The sequence below is a fragment of the Ambystoma mexicanum genome, chromosome 11, assembly GCF_040938575.1.
Source record: "Ambystoma mexicanum isolate Mex_15411 chromosome 11, UKY_AmexF1_1, whole genome shotgun sequence".
Taxonomy (NCBI): domain Eukaryota; kingdom Metazoa; phylum Chordata; class Amphibia; order Caudata; family Ambystomatidae; genus Ambystoma; species Ambystoma mexicanum.
The window spans coordinates 854,441,020-854,463,185 of NC_090934.1; the positions used below are offsets into that span (position 1 = coordinate 854,441,020).

General features: G+C 47.0%; 1 protein-coding gene across 2 annotated transcripts in view; it reads left to right on the forward strand.

Annotated features, from left to right (window-relative positions):
• Positions 1-22,166, forward strand: part of SDHAF2 (succinate dehydrogenase complex assembly factor 2) — a 76,640-nt gene that overhangs the window by 14,262 nt on the left and 40,212 nt on the right. Inside the window, exon 1 of one of the 2 annotated variants that reach the window (XM_069623877.1) lies at positions 11,406-11,581. The exons of the other annotated variant lie outside the window; for it this stretch is intronic. Within the exon in view, the coding sequence (XP_069479978.1) occupies positions 11,549-11,581 (33 nt within the window). The 5' untranslated portion in view covers positions 11,406-11,548. Of the gene's footprint in view, positions 1-11,405; positions 11,582-22,166 lie in introns of those variants that run through there. 2 annotated transcript variants of the gene reach the window in all.

Consider the following 22,166-nt stretch of genomic DNA (forward strand, 5'->3'; position numbering starts at 1 on the left):
CATGTAGTTTAATTCCCCCCCGTTTAAGTATGGGCCTACAAGTCCCAGCATGCAATCGGGAAAACAGGACTGGCTCGGGGTTTCATGCAAGGAACTGGGAAACCTGGCAGTTATGTATTCAGGGTCACTGCACTAGTGATGGCGGTGCCCTGGCAGAGGTGCAGAGAGTGACTATTACGGACATCTGTGGGGTAGTGACCTGTGCCGACCTGAATACTTTTACCAGACACTATCGCCTCAACTTTCATAGGCAGGGTTTGAACTCCTTCGGGAGGGGGTGTTGAGTGCAGGTACACATCTTCAAGGCAGATTTTTTTTTGTTGTGGCTGGTAATACATTGGTGACAGGGTGTTGGAGCGTCAGTCTGGTTGGTCTGTGTTTTTATTCATGGATCCTTTTTTTCACTGCTATTTTTATGCCTCACAATAAGTGGTGGGACGAGGTTGAGGGACGTGGTGTAACAAGCTGGTTACTTACTAGTAATCTTCATTACTCCTAGTCCTGCTCTTTCTTGCCACAGAACATTCAACCTGCCTCTTCCACCCTGGTGAGTAGTAAAAAAGTCCATGGGGTGTTATGGGGTATTAAACTGATACATTGTGGTGGCTGGGAGTGTTATGTTCTCAATAGAGAGGGGTGGGACATGTATGTTGTACTGAAAAGATAACATGGATTCCTGATGGGTAGGTTGTGACCTCACACGTAAGTACTGTGATGAGGAACTGTAGGACTAGGAGTAATGAAGATTATCAATAAGTACTGATAGCACTGCATGTCCACCTAGGACAAGTGCCACAGTTTACTGTTCACTCCAACTTCTAATTTATAAAACCTTTGGCCAGCAGCGGATCAGATAATTAAAAAAACGAATCAATGGGCCTCATTCCGAGTATGGCGGTAAGGGATAGCGGCCACCGCTAACGAGAGCGGTGGCGGTAATCCCTTACCGCCATACTCCGAGTTCCCTTTGCGCCATGGAGGTTTTAACACCTGCTTTTAGCAGGTGTTAAAAACCATGGCGCTAAGGGACCTTGATGTTAATTACGCCACCGTAATTTACGGTGGCGTAATTAACGCCTTCCCCACTCCCATTATGCCCTATGGGGCAAGAATGGGAATGGGGAAGGGTAAATGGGGATTGGGGAATTACCGCCCCGCCAACCTTGGAATGGGGCGGTAATTCCGCCATCCACCAAGGCGCTGCCGGTCCGGGTACGGCGTCAACCAAGGCGTTAATAGCGCCATTGGTTAGCGCCGTACTCGGAATGAGGCCCAATTTCTTATAAGGACTCCTGATGCTATTTGCTGCATTAATAATACCAGCAGCAGTTATGTAACATTTTAAAGGACTTCACAGTATGTAACAAGACATGCAAACAAGCAAACACTTCTGATGTGCATAAGATACATATGAAACGATATATAATTTGTCCACCCCGCTTACAAAAGGTAGCAAAAGAGAGGATGACCCTTTTTGTCTGCAAACCCTGCTGACTGCATAAAAAAACAACCCTTGGCAATGCCAACAGTGAGTTTGGGCTTTTGTGTAGGCATGGTAAATGCATTTTCCAGGCACTGCCGTAATGGCATTAACTGCCCCTCAATGGTAGAAGCTGAAAAATGGATAGAGTACCAGGGCAAATGTTATGTTATGTTACTTGACATTTATATAGCACCTTATGTATCATTGGTATGACCTCAAAGCGCTGGTTGGTTGAACGCCCTCGGGAACCGCAGTTCAAGTCAGTAGAGAGAGAGAGTGTTGTATGGTGCGTGGGCGCACCCAATATGTGTGCAGCTGGTGTGGTTATTGCATGATAGCTGCTTCTTAGCAGTAGGTGTGGTGCTGAGGAAATCAGTTGGATGTGTTCAGTCTGGAGGGTGGACACCCAGACTGAGTTCTGGCTGCGTTAGGCCTGAGGAGATGCCTAAGATAGCGGTATGTGCTCAGTTAGCTGTGTTTTATTAGGATGATGAGGTGTTCGTGGGGTCATGTTAGTATGAGAATAGCTAGGCCAAATGCGTCATAGCATAGCTGTGTTCTGGTTGAATGATGGTGTATAGGAGAGAGTAAGCATAGTAGTGTGATATGGTGGTTATAAGCAAAGCGCCTGTGACCAAGCACGAGAGCAGGACAGGGGCCATACGTAGTGGCACTCGTATATAAAGCGAGAGAATGGATAGGGTAAACATGTGATACAGATAACATGGGGATACAGGTACATAGCATATACATAGCATAAATAGGAGATACAGAGATATACAGAGATATATCCACTCCATCCAATCCATCTACTCTGTTCTTTCCATCCACTCTATCCTTTCCATCCACTCCATTCACTCTATCCGCTCCATCCGCTCCATCCTCTCCATCCACTCATCCTTTCCATCCACACCATCCACTCCATCCACTTCAACCACTCCATCCTTTCCATCCACTCCATCCTTTCCATCCACTCCATCCACTCCGCCCCTGCCATCCACTCCATCCTTTCCATCCAGCCCAACCCCTACCATCCACCTCATCCTTTCCATCCATCCCATCCCCTATATCTTTTCCATACACTCCATCCATTCCATATTAATTGTATCCACTCTATCTTTTCCATAAACTCTGTCCGTTCTATATTCATTCTATCCACTCTATCGTTTCCATACACTCCATCCGTTCTATATCTCCACCCGTTCCACCCGTTTCCTTCCTTTTCCATCTGCTCCACCCGTTCCCTTCCTTTTCCATCCGCTTCGTCCGTTACATCTGCTCCATCCGCTCCGTCGGTTCCGTCCGTTCCATCCCACCCTCTTCGTCCGTTCCATCCACTCTGTCCGTTACATCCACTCCATCCGTTCAATTCACTTCATCCATTCCGTCCATTATATTCGTTCCATCTACTCCATCCGTTCAATTCACTTCATCCATTCCGTCCATTCTATCCGTTAAATTCACTTCATCCATTCCGTCCATTCTATCCGTTCAATTCTCTTCGTCCATTCCATCCACTCCATCTATTCCATTTCATTCATTTTATTCCCTCCGTCCGTTCCATCCACTCCATCCGCTCCATTCACTCCATCCGTTCCATCCTATCTATTCATTCCATCTACTCTAGCCTTTCCATCCACTTTGTCTGATTCATCCACTTCATCCGTTCGATCCACTTCATCCGTTCCATCCACTTCATTCAATCCCTCCACTTCATTCGCGCCATCCGTTCAGTTCACTTCATCCATTCTGTCCATTCTATACGATCCATCTACTCTATCCTTTCCATCCACTACGTCTAATCCATCCACTTCATTCGCTCCATCCACTTCATTCGCTCCATACACTCCATCCGTTCAGTTCACTTCATCCGTTCCGTCCATTCTATCCGTTACGTCCATTCTATTAGTTCCATCTACTCTATCCTTTCTATCCACTTCGTCTGGTTCAATCCCTCATCCGTTCCATCCACTCTATCCATTCCATCCACTCTATCTGTTCCATCCACTCTATCTGTTTCATCTACTCGATCTGTTTCATCTACTCGATCTGTTCCATCTACTTCATCTGTTCCATCTACTTCATCTGTTCCATCTATTTCACTTACTCTATCCGTTTCACTCAGTCTATCCGTTTTAGTCTATCTGTTCTATCGACTCCCTTTGCTCTTTTATTTTTCTTTGTTCAAACAACTTTCTGTTTATTGTGGTTATTCATTCAATTTGCTCTAAGCGTCGATTCTTTAGGGGAAGAGCCATGTTTTCAGTAATTTGCGGAAAGACAGGTAGTCTTCGGTGTGTCGAATGTCTGGTGGAAGCGAGTTCCATAGAGTGGGAGCCAAGGCTGAGAATGATGATCCTCCTAATCAGACTGAGTTGGTGTTTGGTATCACTAAAAGGAGGGCAGAGCTTGATCTTAGAGTGTTGGTGGGTGGTAGGGTTTTAGCTTGTTCTGTAGGTATTGAGGGCCAGTTTTATGCATTGCTCAGTGGGAGATGCATAAGGTTTTGAAAGTCACCTTTCGTCCAACCGGGAGCTAGTGGAGAGTTCTGAGAGCTGGAGAGGTGTGGTCTCTTGGGCCAAGTGCTAGAAGCAATTTGGCTGCAGCGTTTTGTGCTCTTTGTAGTTTAATGAGGTGGTATGCTTGGACCCCGAGGTAGAGGGAGTTGGAATAGTCCAGTCTCCACATTACAATAGATTGGACAGCGGCAAATCTGTTGGCAAAGAGGTACGGAAAAATGCGTTTAAGAATTTTGAGGTGGTAATGGCAGGAGTTAGAGACGTTGTTGATTTGGCGAGAGAGGATTAGGTCAGATTCGAGAGTGCATCCAAGGTTTTTTACTGTGGTCGAGGTAGTTGGTGGATTGCCCATGGATGATGGCTATGGTAGAGGGTGTGGGAGAAGCTTGGTGTTTTGCCGCACACCATGATTTTGGTTTTAGTGGGGTTTAGGCGGAGGTGGTTTGTGGTCATCCAGCGATCAATGTCAAGGGGGCAGGCTGCGAGGTCGGGCTGACAGTTGGGTTTTGAGTTGAGTAGTTTTAGGATCAATCGTGTGTCATTGGCATAGTTATAGCACAGGATATTGTGCGGACGGATTATTCCTGGGAGGGTGGACATATAGAGGTTGAACAGGGGGGCTGAAAGGCATGCTCCTTGTGTAACTCCGGTATTGTCTGGTCGGGCGGCGGAAGCAAAGGTGGAGAGGAGGGTTATTTATTTGTTTTCAATTGTTGAGGAAGGATGCTATCCACTTGAAAGCGTTTCCCCGGATTCCTAGAGAGTAGAGGCGGTCGGGGAGGATTGAGTGGTTGATTGTGTCAAAGGCGGCAGATAGGTCTAGAAGGATTAGTGCAGCGCATCCCGCAGAGTCTGCAGTGTTCTTAAGGTCGTCCCAGATTGAGGTCAGAGTGGTTTCGGTTCTGTTGTCGAGGTCTGAAGCCTGATTGTGCAGGGTCTAGGAGATTGTTGGATTTGACAAAGGCATTTAGTTGGGAGTATGCGGTTCGATCGATGAGTTTAGCAAGGAACCTTGTGTTTGAGATGGGGGGGTAGTTTTTGGGGTCGAGAGGGTCGAGGGAAGTTTTTCTTAAAAGAGGTTTGACATGAGCAGTTTTGAAGGCATCTGGGAAGATTCCCGAGGAGAGGGAGTCATTTATGATGGTTCTTGCATGCTCTCCTGCGCAGGTGGATGAGAATATTTCTTTGAGCATTGAGGCGGGGCAGGGGACTAGGGGGGAGCCAGATGGTTTCCGGGCAGAGAGAAGTTTGAGAAATCAGTCTCTTGATATTGGTGTGAACGAGTCGAAGGTGGGTTGGGTAGTAGTTGCTGTGGCAGGCGGGGGACGGGGGGTGACTGGTGGGGCGGGTGGATTACGTGGCGGGGACATGAGGGCCAGTTTGTTGTTGAGAGAATTTGTTCTGTCGAGAGCAGTGGTGTAGAAGTGGAGAGAGAGAGAGAGATAAAGAGAGAGTCGCAGAGTGACTGAGATGCGGTCGATAGGGTGGTGGTACAGGTTGGTTTGGTGAATTCAGAATTCATTTTGTGGAGTTCCTTGCTGGGGTTTTCACAGTTGAGAATTCGAGAGTTGTAGTGGAATTTTTTTGCTTTTCGGATTTTGGCTTTGTAGTGGCGATGGTGTCGGGCCAGGGTGGATCTACTTAGGTTGGTTTTATCTTGCTGCCATTTGCATTCGAGGGATTTATACAGTTGTTTTGCAGTCTTGAGTTCTGGTGTAAACCATCTGGGATAAGGGCCACAGCGAGCAGAGGATTGGCAAGTGGGGTTGAGCGGGATTAATGAGATATTGAGCCATGAGTCAAAGGAGTTAGTGGTTAAGGGTTCATTACGTGGGGTGGTCAGGGAACATTTTTAGTTTCTTCCAGCATTTGCGTTGATTTGGGGGTTCTGGTTCAAGTATGGGGAGAGGGGCGGGCGAACGAATGGTGAAAGGCACAATGAAGTGTAGGGGAGGCTTAGATGTATCTGTTTGTGGGAGCTAAAGATGGCATCAAGGGTGTGTCCTTTAGAGTGAGTTGGGCCTTTCATGTGAAGGCAGAGGTTAAGCGCATCTAGGCAGTCGACCAGTGAGTGGGTCATGGGGTTGGTGGTAATGTCCAGCCAGATATTGAAGTCTCCTAGAAGAGTGAGGGTGGGATGGTTTGTGGGTGTGGGGATGGTGAAGTGAATAATGTGGTGGTCGGTCCATGGGCAGGGGATGTTGGAGATAATGGCTGTAGAGCAGTTGAGGTACGCAACCCAATCCAGGGTAGGGCCTTTAGTGTGTGTAGGGTCAATGGCATGTTGTATGTATCCCATATTTTGTAGTTCTTTGTCAAGGGCTTCGGCTTGCTTATCCTTGTGTTCATTTTGGCCCAGATTGAGGTCCCCAGTAGGATAGTTTTAGTAGTAGTTTTCTGGTTCTCAGCAAAGAGATGGAGAAGGCTTTCCTGAAAGTCTGTAGAAGGTCCAGGGGATCAGTAGACTGTGTGGATGCTGATGGTGCAGTTAGGGGAGAGGGAGAGTTTAGTAGTTAGTAAGTCTACGTTACTTACCAGAGTGGAATTAACATGTGATGGATAAAGACTCCTTGACAATGATGGCTATTCCACCCCATTTCATATGTAATCTATCCTGTCGGTGGATGGTATACCCTGGTGGCAGAGCTACGGTGATGGAGGGTCCTGCGGCTTGATGGAGCCAGGATTCGGTAATGGCTAGGAGGTCTAGGTCAAGGTTAGTGAGGAGGTCATGAATTTCGGTGGCGTGGGCAGGGAGCGAACAGGCATTTAAGAGGGCACATTGCAATGGGGGGCTATGCTTGGGGGTGAGTGGCCATATAGGTGGTTTAGGTAGATCACTGGTGGCATAGCTCTAAATCGCATGGTGGTTGGGGCGAGATGGGCGACCTTTGCATCTGGCGAGAATCTTCTCATGTGGTGAGGTGGGCGCAGCGGAGGATTTTTTTTTGGTGGACGGTGGCTGTGGGAGGAAGGTGGTAGGCTCAGGATTAAGTGGGGAGACTGAGCGGGGAGGAGTGATGAAACGCGAGGACTGCATGCCCAGCATGAGATTCCAAAGAACAGTGGGCCTAGGGCAGGCGTGGCGTGGTCGGGGATAGGTACGGGCTCGGAGCATGGAAAATCTACAGGCTAGGAGGTAAGGAGAGCTGGCTGTGGCTTCTCTCTTTTGAGTATATGGTGGTTCGGTCGTGCTGGATTTAGCACAGAGGGGCGTGAGTGAGGTGCCTTCTGTGCTCTGAGTCAAAGAGGCCATGTCCCAGTGGGAGGTGAGGTGGGCGTGTAGAGATGGGTTGTGCAATAGCAGGTCGCAATAACTGGTACACAGAGCAGAATGCTTCCAATGATAAAGTGAGAGCAATGCTAAAAGCAGGCAAATGTATTTAACGTATAGTGGTAAAAACATGGTGAGTTATTCGCAATGAAGGGCTAGGCAGGGTAATAATCATATGGAATTTGTGGCATAACAACTTTACAGGACCATTGGCGGGTAAAACACCACAATACTTCAAATTAGAACCCCATCCGTGGCATAACGACTTTACAGGACCATAGACGGGTAAAACAACACAATACTGCAAATTAGAACCCAGCAGTGGCATCATATGGAATTTGTGGCATAACAACTTTTCAGGACCATAGACGGGTAAAACAACCCAATACTGCAAATTAGAACCCCAGCCGTGGCATCTAGGACAACGTGGTCTGTAGTGCCGATACTTACATTAGTAGACTTGATTGCTAATCAGTGCAGCTAAAAGGGCACAAGAGCTGGACGGACCATAGTGCGGTAAAGGGTTCCAACAAACCTAAGCTGTAACAACATTGTGGCACTTCACAATGAGTGGCGCACAACGTACAGTGAACAGAGGGTAAGGCCCAGTAGTGCTGGCAGTATGGCTATAGCCGAGGACATGCGGCTGAGAACCAAATATTATACGGCTACATGAGTACAATGTAGGCAGTGGTATTCTGTAAAGGCTAATAGGCAGGCAACAGGGGCACGAACAGGGGGTCAGGTGGGTGTCTACACAGTGCGACTTTGGAATGCAGGGTAATGCGAGAAGCGCATAGCACCTCTGTGGAACAATTTTACAAACGGATAGTTTCGAACGGATTACCATGCAGGAGTGGCCCACTGAAGTAAAGACAGTTTGTTGCAGAAGAGACAGTGTTTTTTCCTGCGATCCTACTGTCCTCCCGGCTCCAACCGGCTCGGGACAGGAGCCTTATCTTCGGGCCTTATTGGCTAAAGGCATCTCTGGCAGCCAATCAGATGAAAATTAAGGTTGCCCAGGCAACGTTGGGCAAACACAAGCCCCGATTCACTCGGCGGCCATTTTAGAAATTTTGAAACAATAAAGGCTTCTGTGCAAATGCACGTGGTGTGGCCGGTAATGCAGCACAGCCCTTTTCAAGGCAGTAGGCTGGCTGAATAGTGCAAACAAATAATGAAATCTCACAGGGGGAGATATTATGTAGCAGAACGCTACTTTTAAAGAAAGGACAGTCGTGAGGGCTTACCTCCAGACGGCAAGTGCCAGCTGATGTCGGTGTGCTGCTCCTGCTGCAGTGAAGCAGGATGAGCCGTCCTGGGCCTCCAGAGACGAGTATATGTTTAGTGGGATGGATAGCTCTACCCCGGTGGGACAAAACGCATTCTGTTCCCATTATCTTGAAGGGTTGTTACCTGACTTAAAAAGTGACAGACATGAGTCTACCTGGCTAACCCAAAGTGCTGCTCAACCAATGACCATTGCTAGGTATTATGCAAATCGCCATGCTAAAGATTAAGGAGAAAAATAAAAAAAATGAGAATTAAAGACCACAGCATTAATGTAGCAGGCTTTTCCCAAAAGAGGCGGGGGAAAACATGTGCATGCAGAGAGGAAGAGCCATGTAAGAGGAAGAGGAGAAAGTACACTACCAGGTGGGGGAACACTAGTGGACATGGGTTGTAACTTTTTTAAGGCTGAGGATCAGTGGATCTGAGAAAGTCCGCTGCTTAAGAGACGCGGTCGTGGCCGATCATGGAGTCGCCTCATGTCAAGAGGAGCATTTATAAAGGCTGATAGCGGCATTCAAACAAACAGTGGGGCACCTGAAGGGAATAGCAACAAGCTCAATTACTTTGACCCACGACAGGGTCAGCACCATTCGGCTAGGGAATATTATGTGGACGACTATGTAGTGGGTGACTAGGTGAAATAGAGCTGCGCAGGAGGGGGAAAAGGAATGTGCGTGTATCCCCGTTGATCCAAAAGGGATCCTTTATTGAAATGGGGGTACAATGCAAGTAGGTTAAATTCCTGCTAGACACTGGTGCCTCCAACACATTGTAAAGAGTGTCTCCATTCCCTTCTCCGGGAATATTAATACATCAGTAGGTTTTGCAAACAAACCTATTCAAAGTCCAATATCAGAACCAGTGTTAGTCACCATTGGTCGTCTCTCTTGTAAGGTTACGCAGGTGGTCAAAGACAAATGTGCTTTGCACTTGTTGTGCATGGATGTACTTAAGCGCCTGCATGCTAACATTTATTGCTCGCCTGATGGGATTTATTTGACGTGTTGTGCAGAGTCCTTCTCTGAGTGCTTTGTTGTTGCCATGAACAAATTACCTCAAGCATTAAAACAAATTAACCCTGTTATTTGGGCCACTGGCTCGAATGATGTAGGCTGCATGGTAGCGGAGCCCATTAAAACCAGAGGCATTGTTACTCAGAGTACCCAGATATAGCAAAGCAAGGGTTAGAAGGGATCAAACCTGTAATACTGGACCTATTGGCAAAGGGGATAGTTAGTCCCTGCAACAGTCCTATTTTACCCATACAGAAGCAAAGTGTAGAAAAACCAGATTCTCCTACTCAGTGGAGACTTATAATTGATCTCTGCACCATTAACAAGATCGTAGCTCCTCAGTTCCCTGTGGTCCCATGTCCTTTTTTACTAGGATTCCACCCTCAGCAGAATATTTTATTGTCACTCCAACCACTCATACGGCTCTTTTGTAATATGCTGACTGACACAAGAGCAATGTGCAGATTGTACAGTGCGAATTTTGCAGTTCCTAGCACCTCTTGGGCATAAAGTATCTCCTAGTAAGCTGCAGTTTTGTAAGACACAGGTCACTTAATTGGGACATCTATTGTCAAAGGGGGAGAGACGCTTGCTTCCGCTGCGCTTGGAAGCGATTATGAAAATAGCTGTCCCAACCACGCAGAAATAAGCAAAGGGTTTCTAGGGCTCACATTCTGTAGGCAGTGGATCCCTAATGTTTCCCTCCTGGCTAAACCATTGCTAGAACCAACCTCTAGCAACACTCCTATTTCCTTGGTGTGGACTGGTGCTCACCAGGAAAACTTGAACGCATTAAAATCAGCACTTTGTAACTCACATGCTTTGGGAACTCCAGACTATACGAAACCCTTTACTGTTTGTGCATGAAAGCCAAGACTGTGCATGGTCTGTACTAACACAATCCCAAGGAGCTAAAAAAAAAGAAAAGAAAAAAAAAAAGGCCATGTGCATATTTTTTCTCCACTTTGGATCCAGTAGCTAGGACACCCTGTAACTCTTCAAGACCCAACATTTAACCAATGCCAGGCTCACTAGGTATGAATTTATATTATTGGCACCTCAGATTAAAATTCAGTGTTGTAATACCCTGAATCCAGCCACTCTACTACCCCCACACCCTTCTGATGGTTCTGTTGAAATGCACGATTGTGTACTAACAACTTATGAAGAGACGAAGGGACTGGTGAATTTGGTGAACGTCCCTGTCGAACAGCACAGATGGTACTTTGTATGTAGATGGTCTGGTTTTAAATTACCAGATGGCACATCTATAGCAGCATATGCCATTACATTATATAGAAGAAGGGCCTAACAAGTGCATACTACTTATACACAAGCACAACTGTTGGCTTTGCCAATGCTTGTTTTTAACTGGATTTCAGTGAAGGACATGCATACTAAATCGAGTCACTGAAGGCAGACCTGGTTATGGCATGTTTATTACACCAGTAGCTCGTTTGCAACTTCAATTAAATAATTAGCTCTGAGAAGACTGTGGCAGGTGCTTTGAGCACAACGTTGATGATAATGCTTGTTAAAAGCTAGGTCAAAGAGATCCCAGGAGGACGTGGTTTGGGCGAGGACAGACAGGAAGTGTGTACAACACCAAGCTTTGTGTCCCTCCTCATATGCCATTTCTCAATAACTATACTCTAATGCAAAAGATTCTGTTTATAGATGGTCCTTTACCTAATAGCCAAAACGAATGAGCGACGGAGTGCTATCTTATCCACCAGCATCATGGCGTCCTGTCATGTCACGTTTTCTAGTGTTATGTTGGCATGCTAGATCTTTTTATAAACTCCGTGGGTCGAGTCCTTGTGATGGTCTTACTTCTCTTTCAATGGCAGTGCGCATGTCCCTTTTTTCTTTCCTCAGATGATTTTTTTTACGATTTACGTAATCTGTTACTGTTAGTCTGCAGTACTGGTTTAACATAGGAGGTGTTCGCCACCAAGACAGCAAAATGTTTGTTTTGGCAGCTTTGCGGAGAAGTCGGGTGAGGGAATGAATAGAGATAATACCAGATTAACCCTGTTTGAAGAGTACAGTCCAGTCCTCGTTTAACCTATGTATGCACACTTTTGATTAGTGTCTATATTTTCATCTGTGTGGTAAACCCGTGAACCACTGTGCCTCCCACCTGCTTAAAGAGATTGATCTGCGTGTTAAAATCAAGGACAACTTTGACTGGCATAAATCTGACCTTGTGAATGGTGGTTCAGAGATTTAGTCATCAAGTCTAATGGGTTTCGATTTAAAGTTGATGTGGGATATTTAAGTTTCGGGGTACCATTCTTCTGTTATGACCAGCTTGTCATTTCATGCTCCGATTGCTTACGGTAATCTTCATTACTCCCACGTGCCGCTTCCTCGTCACAGTATTCACTTTTGCGGTGCACCGGCCTCCATCACAGGAACTCTCTGTTAAAGCGTTTTAGAACACCGCCTCTTCCTCCAGCAGTATAATCCGAGCTATGAACTGACCAGCGACTCGCGGGTTTGACCCGCAATAAAACAAAACCTTGAAGCCCCAATGTCACGAAACCTGTGAACATGGTAGGCTGAAAAAAAGGTCTTTGCTTACTAAAGTTACGATTATTTTACATGCAAAGCAAGCCTTTCCTCTCCTTACAATGACTTCACGGAGGTTTGCTTCTGCCAGAGACAGCTTTGACCTCCTGTTTGCAGATGTTGCTGCCCAGAAGTGTGTATTCTTGCTGCCGCATCTCCCCTCCCCTCCCTTCCCGTTTTGGAGACAGGCACATGAGCTATTGGTGGGACTGGGTTAAAAAAAAAAAAGCACATTTATGATTTCAGAAAATGAACCTAGCTCAAAAATTCTACTGTTTACAATGGGGTTAATTGCAAGTCCAGGTAATTGTGTTTGCTCCATCACTATATTTATTGCTGATGTTTAAATGTTTCATGAAAGTCACTGCTAGCGAGCATACATTCCCAGAACAGTTTTGCTCAAGATCACAAGGCAGTCCCTTGCACTCCTGAATACCTATCAAAGGCTAACTCAAAAGTACAATAAGTGCTTGTCTGTCAAACTAGGAACACATCAGTCAATAAAGGAACTGTCACCTCAATTGGTGTAAATACACTTTATGCTATTAAACACTATTACAAAATGATAAATAAAAGGGAACTTTGCAAGTTTCTAATTGTAATACAATGGGGTGGGTCACATCACATTTTGTCCTTTTAGTGAGATGGGAGGAGCTATACAAATAATGCAATTTATTTGGCTTGTTGGCAACGCACAAGTAAACCTCGAGCCCACTGTGAAAAGTTGGCATCTATGTACAGTGTCCCCTTTTTTCCCCCCCCACAAGGCACTGGTTAAAAAATATCCAACCCTCAGACAGGACCCATGGTGTACTGCAGTGCAATTATACTGACACAGGAATACTCTTGCGCTGGACTTCCAGTGGCAACTTTGCTGCTTCCCTGGTAGTGTTCATTTTTAGCGGGACAAGAGGATCACTCCCAGATTGTATTGTATTGGATTGGGTTATTTATATAGTGCTCTTTCCCCACTTGTGTGGCCTTAGTGCGCTTTTTCCTCGTTGGAACGCCCTTGGTGACCGTAGTCGATGTGGTTGGAAGTTCTAGGGGGGTTCAGCGTTGGAGATGCATGTGTGCATGTTGCCGTTCTAAGACTTGGGTGGCTGGCATGGCTCGACTAAGTAGCCCAAGAGAGGTCAGGCACATGGGTGGGTGCTGTTGAGGGTTGCTAGTGTTGGGAGGAGTCTATGTAAGGCCAGCTATACAGGTTTCCTTTTGGGTGGTGTCCCTGTATGCTAGTGGCAGAAGTGTTGCGGTAAGTCAGGTGTTTCAGTGTGGACGGCTATCTGTGAACTAGACCGGCTGTGCTTGGCCGTAGCCGTATTCTAGCGTGCGTGGATGCTTGGCCGTGCCTGCGGCCTGTGTCCACACTAGTCTTGTGAGAATACGTACGGTAGGCTGTGAGATTGCTCGGCTGGGGCAATATATGTCCAGGTCTAGAATTGAGGTTCCTATACCAATGGGCCTAGCTTTCATCCCGTAGCAGGTATCTGCATATTATAAACAAAGATGGAGGCTACACCTATATTTGAGAATCCTGTATAGTGGGAGAAAGGCCTATGTTTCCTATACCAATGGGCCTAGCTTTCATCCCGTAGCAGGTATCTGCATATTATAAACAAAGATGGAGGCTACACCTAGATTTGAGAATCCTGTATAGTGGGAGAAAGGCCTATGTTTCACAGTGCTGCATCTTTAGGCATATTGCAAACCAAGAGGGAGGCTATGCCTATATCTGAGAATGCTGTACAGCGGGAGAGAGGCCTAGGTATCACAATGCAATAGGTTTAACCGTAAAGTAAACCAAGACGGAGGATACACAAATGTTTGAGAATCCTGTATAGTGTGCAAGAGGTCTAGGTCTAAGATGCAGTAGGTATCATCATTTAACAACGGAGGAGGCTACACCTAGATTTGAGAATCCTACATGTGGGGGAGGAGGGGGCTAGGTTTCACAGTGCCGTGGGTTTCAGCCTGTAGTGCCGTAGGTTTCAGTAGTGTTACAGGCATTGATGGTTTGTTTTGCCTAGTTTGGGCATTCTTTCTACCTTTCTAGTGGTAGATTGCAAGTGTTGAGAGCTTTTCTGAATGAGTGATGCAGGTTAAAAGTGGCGGTGAAATTACTTAGTGATGGGGGTGTGATACCCTAGCCTACTTATCTCCTTGTTGGTCGTCTCTCAAGTGGGCCGGGGGTGGGGGCACGGTGAGAGTGTTGCGAGTATACCACAGCGAAAGCTGCTGGCTTACCTGGAGTGCTTGTCCAGTGGGAGTGTTGTTGTGGGTGGGTTGATGGTGGGTCAGGTGTGCCACAACAAAGCTGCTGGCTTACCTGGAGTACCAGTCGTCTGGTAGTAATATGTGGTGGAGTGTCAGGTGAAACCGCTGCAAGTTGTGATTGGTGGGGGAGTTCATTAGTGGTGTTTTCACGGGGAGCAGTGGATTAGGAGAGTATTGGGAAGAGCCAGGTTCTAAGGGCCTTCCTAAATTTCAGGTGGTTTTCCTTGTTGCAAATGTGTAATGGAAGGGAAATCCAGATGATTGCTGCTTGGATTGAGAGGGCGGAACCGCCAAGTCTCATGGAGCTGTGGGGTGGGGTGGGATCACTAGACTAAATGCAGTGCGAGATCTGACGTTCCTAGAAGGTTGGTAGGGGACAATTCTGTCTCGGAGAAATTCAGGGCCGGTGTTGTGGACTGCGCAGTGGGTGATACACATGACTTTGAAGGTGATGCATCGAGCAATAGGGAGCCAGTGGAGGACTCTCAGGGTAGGGCTGATGTGTTCTCTGGCGGGCAGGTTAATGAGCAGGCGTGCTGTCACATTTTGGATTCTTTGGAGTTTCCTTAGTTGGGAGGCTGGGGCAGTTTGCATAGTCTAGGCGGGAAAGGATGATGGAGTTGATGGCCGGGAAACGATGGGGCTAGGTGAGGTAGGGGAAAATCCGTCTGAGGATACGTAGGTGGAAGAAACAGGTTTTGGATACGTTGGTGGTATGTTGGGTGAGGGATAAATGTGAGTCAAATTCGCATCCAATGTTTTTAACCATTTTAGAGGGTGCTGGTGCTTGTCCTAGTGAATTGGGCCATGGGATTGGTTGGGGGATGAGTGATGTTTTCCCACAGACTAGGATTTCAGTTTTCCCCTGTTTGAGGATGAGGTGGTTGGTCGTCATCCAATGATCTATGTCGGAGAGGAACGATGACAGGTCCGGGCTGCCAGAAACTTTGGAGTCTGGAGATTTTGAGGACGATCTGGGTATCGTCTGCATAGTTGTAGCAGGTAAGGTAGTAAGAGCGGATAATTGCGGGAATGGGTTGTATGTAGAAGTTGAAGATTAGCAGTGACTTGGACGCTCCTTGAGGGGACCCCTTTACAAACTGGACGTGATATGGATGTGAACTGGTCGAGGTGCATGATTTGCGACTGGTAAGAGATAAAGGACGAGATCCACGACAGGGCTGTGCTTTTGATTCCACGTGTTTGTAGTCTAATAGAATGAGTGGTCCATGGTATCGAAGGCTGCAGAAAGATCGAGCAGGATGAGAACCGCGCAGCGGTCTGCGTTGGCTGTTCTCTTTAGATGGAGAGATTCTGTTCCCCTTAGTGGTCTGAAACCTGATTGCGCTGGGGCTAGGAGATTGTTGGCATCGACAAATTGGCCAAGCTGTTTGTAAGCCACGCGGTCAATCAGTTTTGCGATGAAACGCGTTTTGGAGATAGGTCAGTAGTTTTGGGGGAGGAGTGGGTCAAGAGTCGGCTTTTTGAGGATGGGTTTGGTGTATGATGATTTTGGGAAGGATCCTGATGTGAGTGATTAAGTATTGTGCGTGCAATGTTACCTGCACAGGTAGAGGTTAGTATTTTTTTTAGCATTGAGGGTGGGCACAGGTCTTCTGGGGAGCCTGACTGGCCACTGACTGCTACCAGCGAGAGGAATTCTTGGTGTGTGGTGGGAGAGAAAGAGTCAAAAGAAGGATGTGAATGTGCTGGAGCATGGGGGGGGGGCTGTAGGCGATCAGGCATTGGTGGTAGGATTTTTAGTTTGGCGATGATGGCATTGTGACTTTCGTTGGCAGCATTTTAGAAGTGGAGCGAGAGTGTGTCGCATAAGGCTTGGGAGCTTGGAATAGACAGGCGAAAGCATGAGGGGGGATTTTAATTCTGCTATGATTTTATGTAGTTCCTTACTTGGGTTGCAAGTGTTTTGGATCCGGTTCCCGTAGAAAGATTTCTTGCCTTTTTCTGATTTCTGATCTGTAAATTCTGGTTGTGCTCGCTAGGGCGGTTTTGTTTTGGGCTGAAGGGTCGGCTCTCCAGGCCCGTTCCAGACAGTGCTTGAGGGTTTTGAGATGTTTGAGATTGGGGGTGAACCACCTCTGCGTTGGTCCAGATCCAGCATCTGCACCAGACCTCTTGTGGGTCAAAAGACCCAGTAGACCAGGGACTCATGGTGGGCCTTCCTGCAGGGCGAGAGGGAAACACGTGTGATGAAAACACTGGGCCAGTATTAAGAGAACCCAGGCATGGAGCAGCACAGATTCAGCATGGATTGCGCTGCAAGGTAAGCGGGCGGTCAAGAGCTGGTGGCCACCAGGGTGTTGTCAGCTCCCTAGGTTTGAGTCTTCCAGGGAAAGGAGGTTCTTTTTTGTAGAGTCCCCATGGAAGAAGTGATCTTTGCTAGCTGACTTGAACCCATGCATCCATGGTGGTTTACATAGGCCACTGCTGTGGTGTTTTCTGTTAGAACTGAACCGGCCTGTTCTTGATTTTGGGATAGGTCAGCAGGGATATACTGATTCACTCCAATTGAATGATCTGAAGAACTCCTGGTAAGACTATAGTCCCTTTGCAGTCATGTTCCCTGAAAATTCCCCCAGCACCTGTCATTTGTATTGGTGTTAATTGAGACTGACTCTGGGAAATAGAGGGGGAAACTCCTTCAGGAGACTTTCCGGTTGTGGTACCACCACTTGAGGCTGGATTTGATTCAAGAGTCTAGTAGAAGTTGAGTTCGAAGTTCCCTGGTGATGGTGCCCAGTGTCGCTTTAGGGAAAAAATCCGGCAGCATAGATGAAGACGAGCTCAGGGAGTAACGAAGATGAGGCCCTGAATCGTCAACCACCTCTGAGCCATAACACTCTGGATTTCACATAGGCCTGCCAACACCTGGTTGATGCGATTTCCCTGGTACCAAGGAAAGATAACCTGGCCCTGCTTAGTCAGAAAGATAGATGCCTCCTAATCATGTAAATTCCCCATCAGGGGAGCCAGAATCTTGGTGAAAAGCTGTAGGTTGGATTTGAAGCCAAAGGTAAGGACCGAAAATTGGAAATGCCTGCCTCTGATGACGACCCTCAGATGTTGATGGTGTGCTGGCCTGATGGGAACATGGAAATAAACATTACTGAGGTCCAAAGACAGAAGCCAGTCTCTGGCAGATTCCAGGAAAATAATCTGCTCTAGGTTTATAATGTTTAGGACAAACAGGTTGACCCCTTTGAGGTTCATTACCAATTAGAAACCCCTGGATGCCCCTGGAACTACAAAAACTGTGCCCTTCCCTCTTTTGTCTGGATGTAGGGGAGAGATTGCTGTTTTTTTCAAGTAGCTTACAAATTGGCTTTTGTATGGCTTCCTCCTTCAGAGGATTCCTCTGCCATGTGTGTTCCTTGTTCCTGAGCCAAAGGGAAGAGAGAAGAATTTGATGCAACTCTGAACCCAAATGTGTGATGTAGAACAGGACCTCTGAGGAAACAATTGAGCCAGTCTGCCTTCCCCCAGGCCCAGATGGGGAGTGCTGGCCTAATAAGGAACATGGCACCTTGAGTGGTGGAGTAGACCTGGTCTTCCAGGGCAAAGTCCTTGATTAAAGTTTCTATTGATAGCAGGCAAAAAAGACTGCATACCGTGAGCCACAGAGGCTATGTCTCGGCCCACACTACACACAAGTCCATGCAGGGGCTGACAGGCTCTGCCTGGGCAGCCCTGAACAAGGTGGGCGTGGAGAGCAGGTGTGTGGGTTGTGTTTGTTTGGGAGGAGGAGGGCCAATGTTTGTGGTGGGGTGGGGAAGCGAACAGGGAGTTTGGGGGCGACGAACACCAGTTAAGTAGAAATTCATGCCAACTAGGTGTCACGGTATTCGTTTTATGACGGTACGATAACCTTCTTGCCAAATGACGGTATATCATGGTTATCGCGGTATAGCAGGTGGAGTTAACTAATCTTAACAAATATTTTCTAAAAGGTCATAAATTGACAGATGTATCATCACAAACAAAACCAGGCACCCAGGGCCAGAATTGGGCTTTTCAACATACTTTCCACTGGAATGCCTTGCTTCCACCAAACACAAACACACGTGTGGAGAGGAGTGGGTGGGGTGGAGGCCTGCTGCAACTGGAAAACCAAACTGAATAGCTTTTCTTAAGTGGTCATTTAGGCTTTTTGCTCCCCCACTGGCTACTGGTGAAAATGAACATGTTGCCATCTTGATAACCTGCATGCCACAGATCAATGGAGGGTGATGGTAGTATACGCTTGTGTACACACACACACGCGCACGCACTCTCTCTTTACGTTACAGCTTTTAGTTTACTTGCAGGCCAAAAGGTGTTCAGTAATCACTGACATGTTACCCTTTGATATGGCAGCAGGGAATACCCACAGAGATGAGTGAATTTCGCAGTGTGACTTATTATATGTAAATTCAATGATAGAACCAGCGAAATCCCCCATTGCCATATGTTTAGAGAACATTATCCATTATAAATATATAAACCCCAAAGCCGCCACCCCAAAGTAAACCCTTTTCCTTCTTGGCACTGTATCTATTCTTCCTATTGCTAACATATTGATTTTGTGTAGGGCACGTGTGGTTTATGGAATGGCATTAAAAACTGCTCCAACTGAAACCACTTGGCAGACGGCACATCCAACAGTGCAAAACCAAGACTGCGCAGCAATTGCTTACTGCAGCCTTTCCAAATCAGGTTGAAAAGCACACTTAACGGTATGAACGGTATAACGGTATAAACAATGTGACGGTTATTATTGTTCAATTAAGTGGTTCACGGTATTTTTAACGGTATACCGTTACATCCCTAATGCCAACGTGGGAGAAAAGTGGGACTGGGAGGCAAACGGCGGGTGGGAATGCGGTCTCCAACTCAGTCTTTCCTACCTTTTTCATGGCCTCTCCAAGACGGCCTAAAAAAGCAACTTTCTTTGGATGCGACCTGTAACGGGAGGGATTTTGATATAGAACTGGTTAATCATGTGAACCTGCACCTGGCTTAAATGGATTGTCCGGATCTTCGAGTCAAAGAAACCTTATGGCCAAAACATTGGTCACCTGGGCCTCCTTCCTTGGTACACTGGACCAAAACAGAGGCAGGTTGTGCTTGCAGTGGGAGCCAAACACATCCACCGCTAGAAGGGGCAAGTGGTCTGTGACCAACTGAAAAGGCTGAAGAATATCACCTGAAGTTCCTTCTGATGGGGAATATGCATGTGAGCTGTTAATCCCTGATGTAAGAGCTCTCATTGACAAGTTCCTCTCTGTCCAGGAACTCCACTGGAGGGAGAGATAGTGACCAGAGAGGGAGTGACCAGAGAGGGAGAGTCTATCTCACCCTGGCGGTTCACGTAAGAAACCCCCTCATCGGCCAGGGCTTCATCTCGGTGTAAAAGCACACAAGGGCTTGGCAGGTGGTTGCCAGTTCCCACCAGTTGAAGGAACAGAGAGATTATCAGGGAGACCTTTACCTTGCATAGTTGTGGTCCGCAGGAAGGCCCCCAGCCTTGTTTATCTGTGTGGGTGATGACAGCCCGTAAAGGAGGGTTGAGGGGAAACATCTTGAAGAGATTGGCCAGGTCCAGTCCCCAATGCAGGGAGGCTACCAGCTGTGGAGTGATTGTGATGACTTCTTGAAATGCAAACAGCTAAGAAACCAATTTCATCATAGGTGCCATGGAGTGCGAAGATGAAGGCACAATCAGGGTGTGACAAATATGGGCTGACAGACCCTAATTCTACCACCCCTATGCTAAAATTCTCCTCACCTGTCAGATCTGAGCCACTTCTGGATGTGTGTAGAACCCTGGCCTCGGTGAGTCCCACAAGGCCTATGTTGGTCTGAAATTAGGCACTGAGGAAGAGAAGGTCCTTGGAGGGAGGGGTATGCCACTCGCTTCTGAACGTTGAGAATGAAGCTGTGTTTGGACAGACGTTGAATTGAGGAACCCTGAATAAGAAGTTTGACTAAATAGGGGTTCATGTTCAAGCACTCCACGTGAAGCTTCTTCTCCAATGGTGCGAGTATTTACTGAACACCCTCGGGACAGATCAAAGATTGAAGGGGAGAATGGAGGACTGACTCCCCACTAAAAACCTCCAAAAGTAGTGGTTGCAAGATCAGCACATGCATAAAGGCTTTTCTGAGGTGTTGGGAGGTACGCTAATCTCTGGTTCACATAAAGGTGATAAGCTGAAGTGTCTCCATCTTGAACTTTTTTAGACACAAATTAGTTCATGCCACGGGTTGCGGTGTCTTCTAACAATCTTTTCACAGATGACTGGCTTACCCGATTCCTTTGACGTGTTCGTGAAGAGAAGAGATAGGACATGTCCCTGTAGGAGGCCATCCTGGTACCCAGTGAGAATACAGGTTCCCAAGGAGGCCTACACTAAGGTAGTGTCCAAGCCAGGAGGAAACCCTCTTGGGGTTTAAAACCTCAGGTGGCAGCATAGACAGATGTATTATGGGAAATGTAGTCTTATCAAAAGTCAGGAGACGTTGCAGTGGGAATTTTGTACCAAAGACCAAATGCTTTCCGGAGCGGGGGCTCAGCAGGGATCTCCAAGATCCAGGAGAAGAGCGTCCCAGCGAAGGAAGAGTGAAGACACAGTAGGAAGTATTTGAGGAGCGGACACAAGCGGGGGAGTTCTGAGGATCAAGGTGACAGAGGGAGAAGGAGCAGAAGGTGGAACAGGGAGAGGAAACGGCCGGACACGAGGCAAAGAAGGAGCTTCGTGCTGGCAAGGCAAGCCGGAGCAACGCACAGACCGCCACCAGCCACAGAGATGCGCTGCCCGAAGCAGAGAGAGAGGAAGCAGAGAAGGACCCGAGCGGGATCGGAGCAACCAAGGAAGCTGTCCAAAAGCTGATGAGCCCACAGTGGAAGGTCAGGGCCCTGGGAGGGAGCTGGAGAAGGCATTTCCACAATTGTAACGGGAGGTACATTTCCTACAGCTTACATCACAAACTGATTTTCTTAGTCCCAGCATTTGGAGAGATACAAATACACCAGTAATAAGAAGAATTTGGAAGACCCATACCCCTTATACTGAATGAAAAAGAGAGAATTGTAACAAAGTCCTGGCAGGAGAGTATAGCAGGTGAAGAGCGGATCTGGGATCTGCACCCATAAAGAGTTGTGTTGTGCAAATGTCCTGGCAGGAGAGTATACCAGGTGTTTGGGAGTCTGGAACCCGCACTCAAATTGTGTAAAAGAACTGTACCAGAGAACCTGGCAGATGAGTACATCAAGTTTCTTGCGAGTCTGGGACCCACATCCAAGCTGTGGTACATTGAAAAGAGAATTCCAAGGAAGATTCATGCCATTCATGACCTGATCATTTCCCCTGGAGTTGATTGCGACCAAGAACTTGGTTATTCTTTTGAACTTTTGTTTTTGTGGAGAGAGACCTGGGGAAGGGAGTCATTCCCTGGAACAGTGAACATTATCCATTTGAATCTTTGTTGGACTTGTACCTTTTTCGTTGAACTTTCCAAGCCAAAGACATTGCCCATAACACCTTAGTTACTTTTCGAATGAGAGGTCTAGGATAGGATTTCGGACACTGGACATTTTTTTGCTTTGGATATCTTGACACAGGACAGACCGTTGTTTTTGCTTGAGGTAGGGAAATACTGCCTGGATTAGGGACAGTGAGGCTTTTCCCATCCCCCTTTTTATTATTTTAATAAAAGTCTTTTCGCGTTCCATT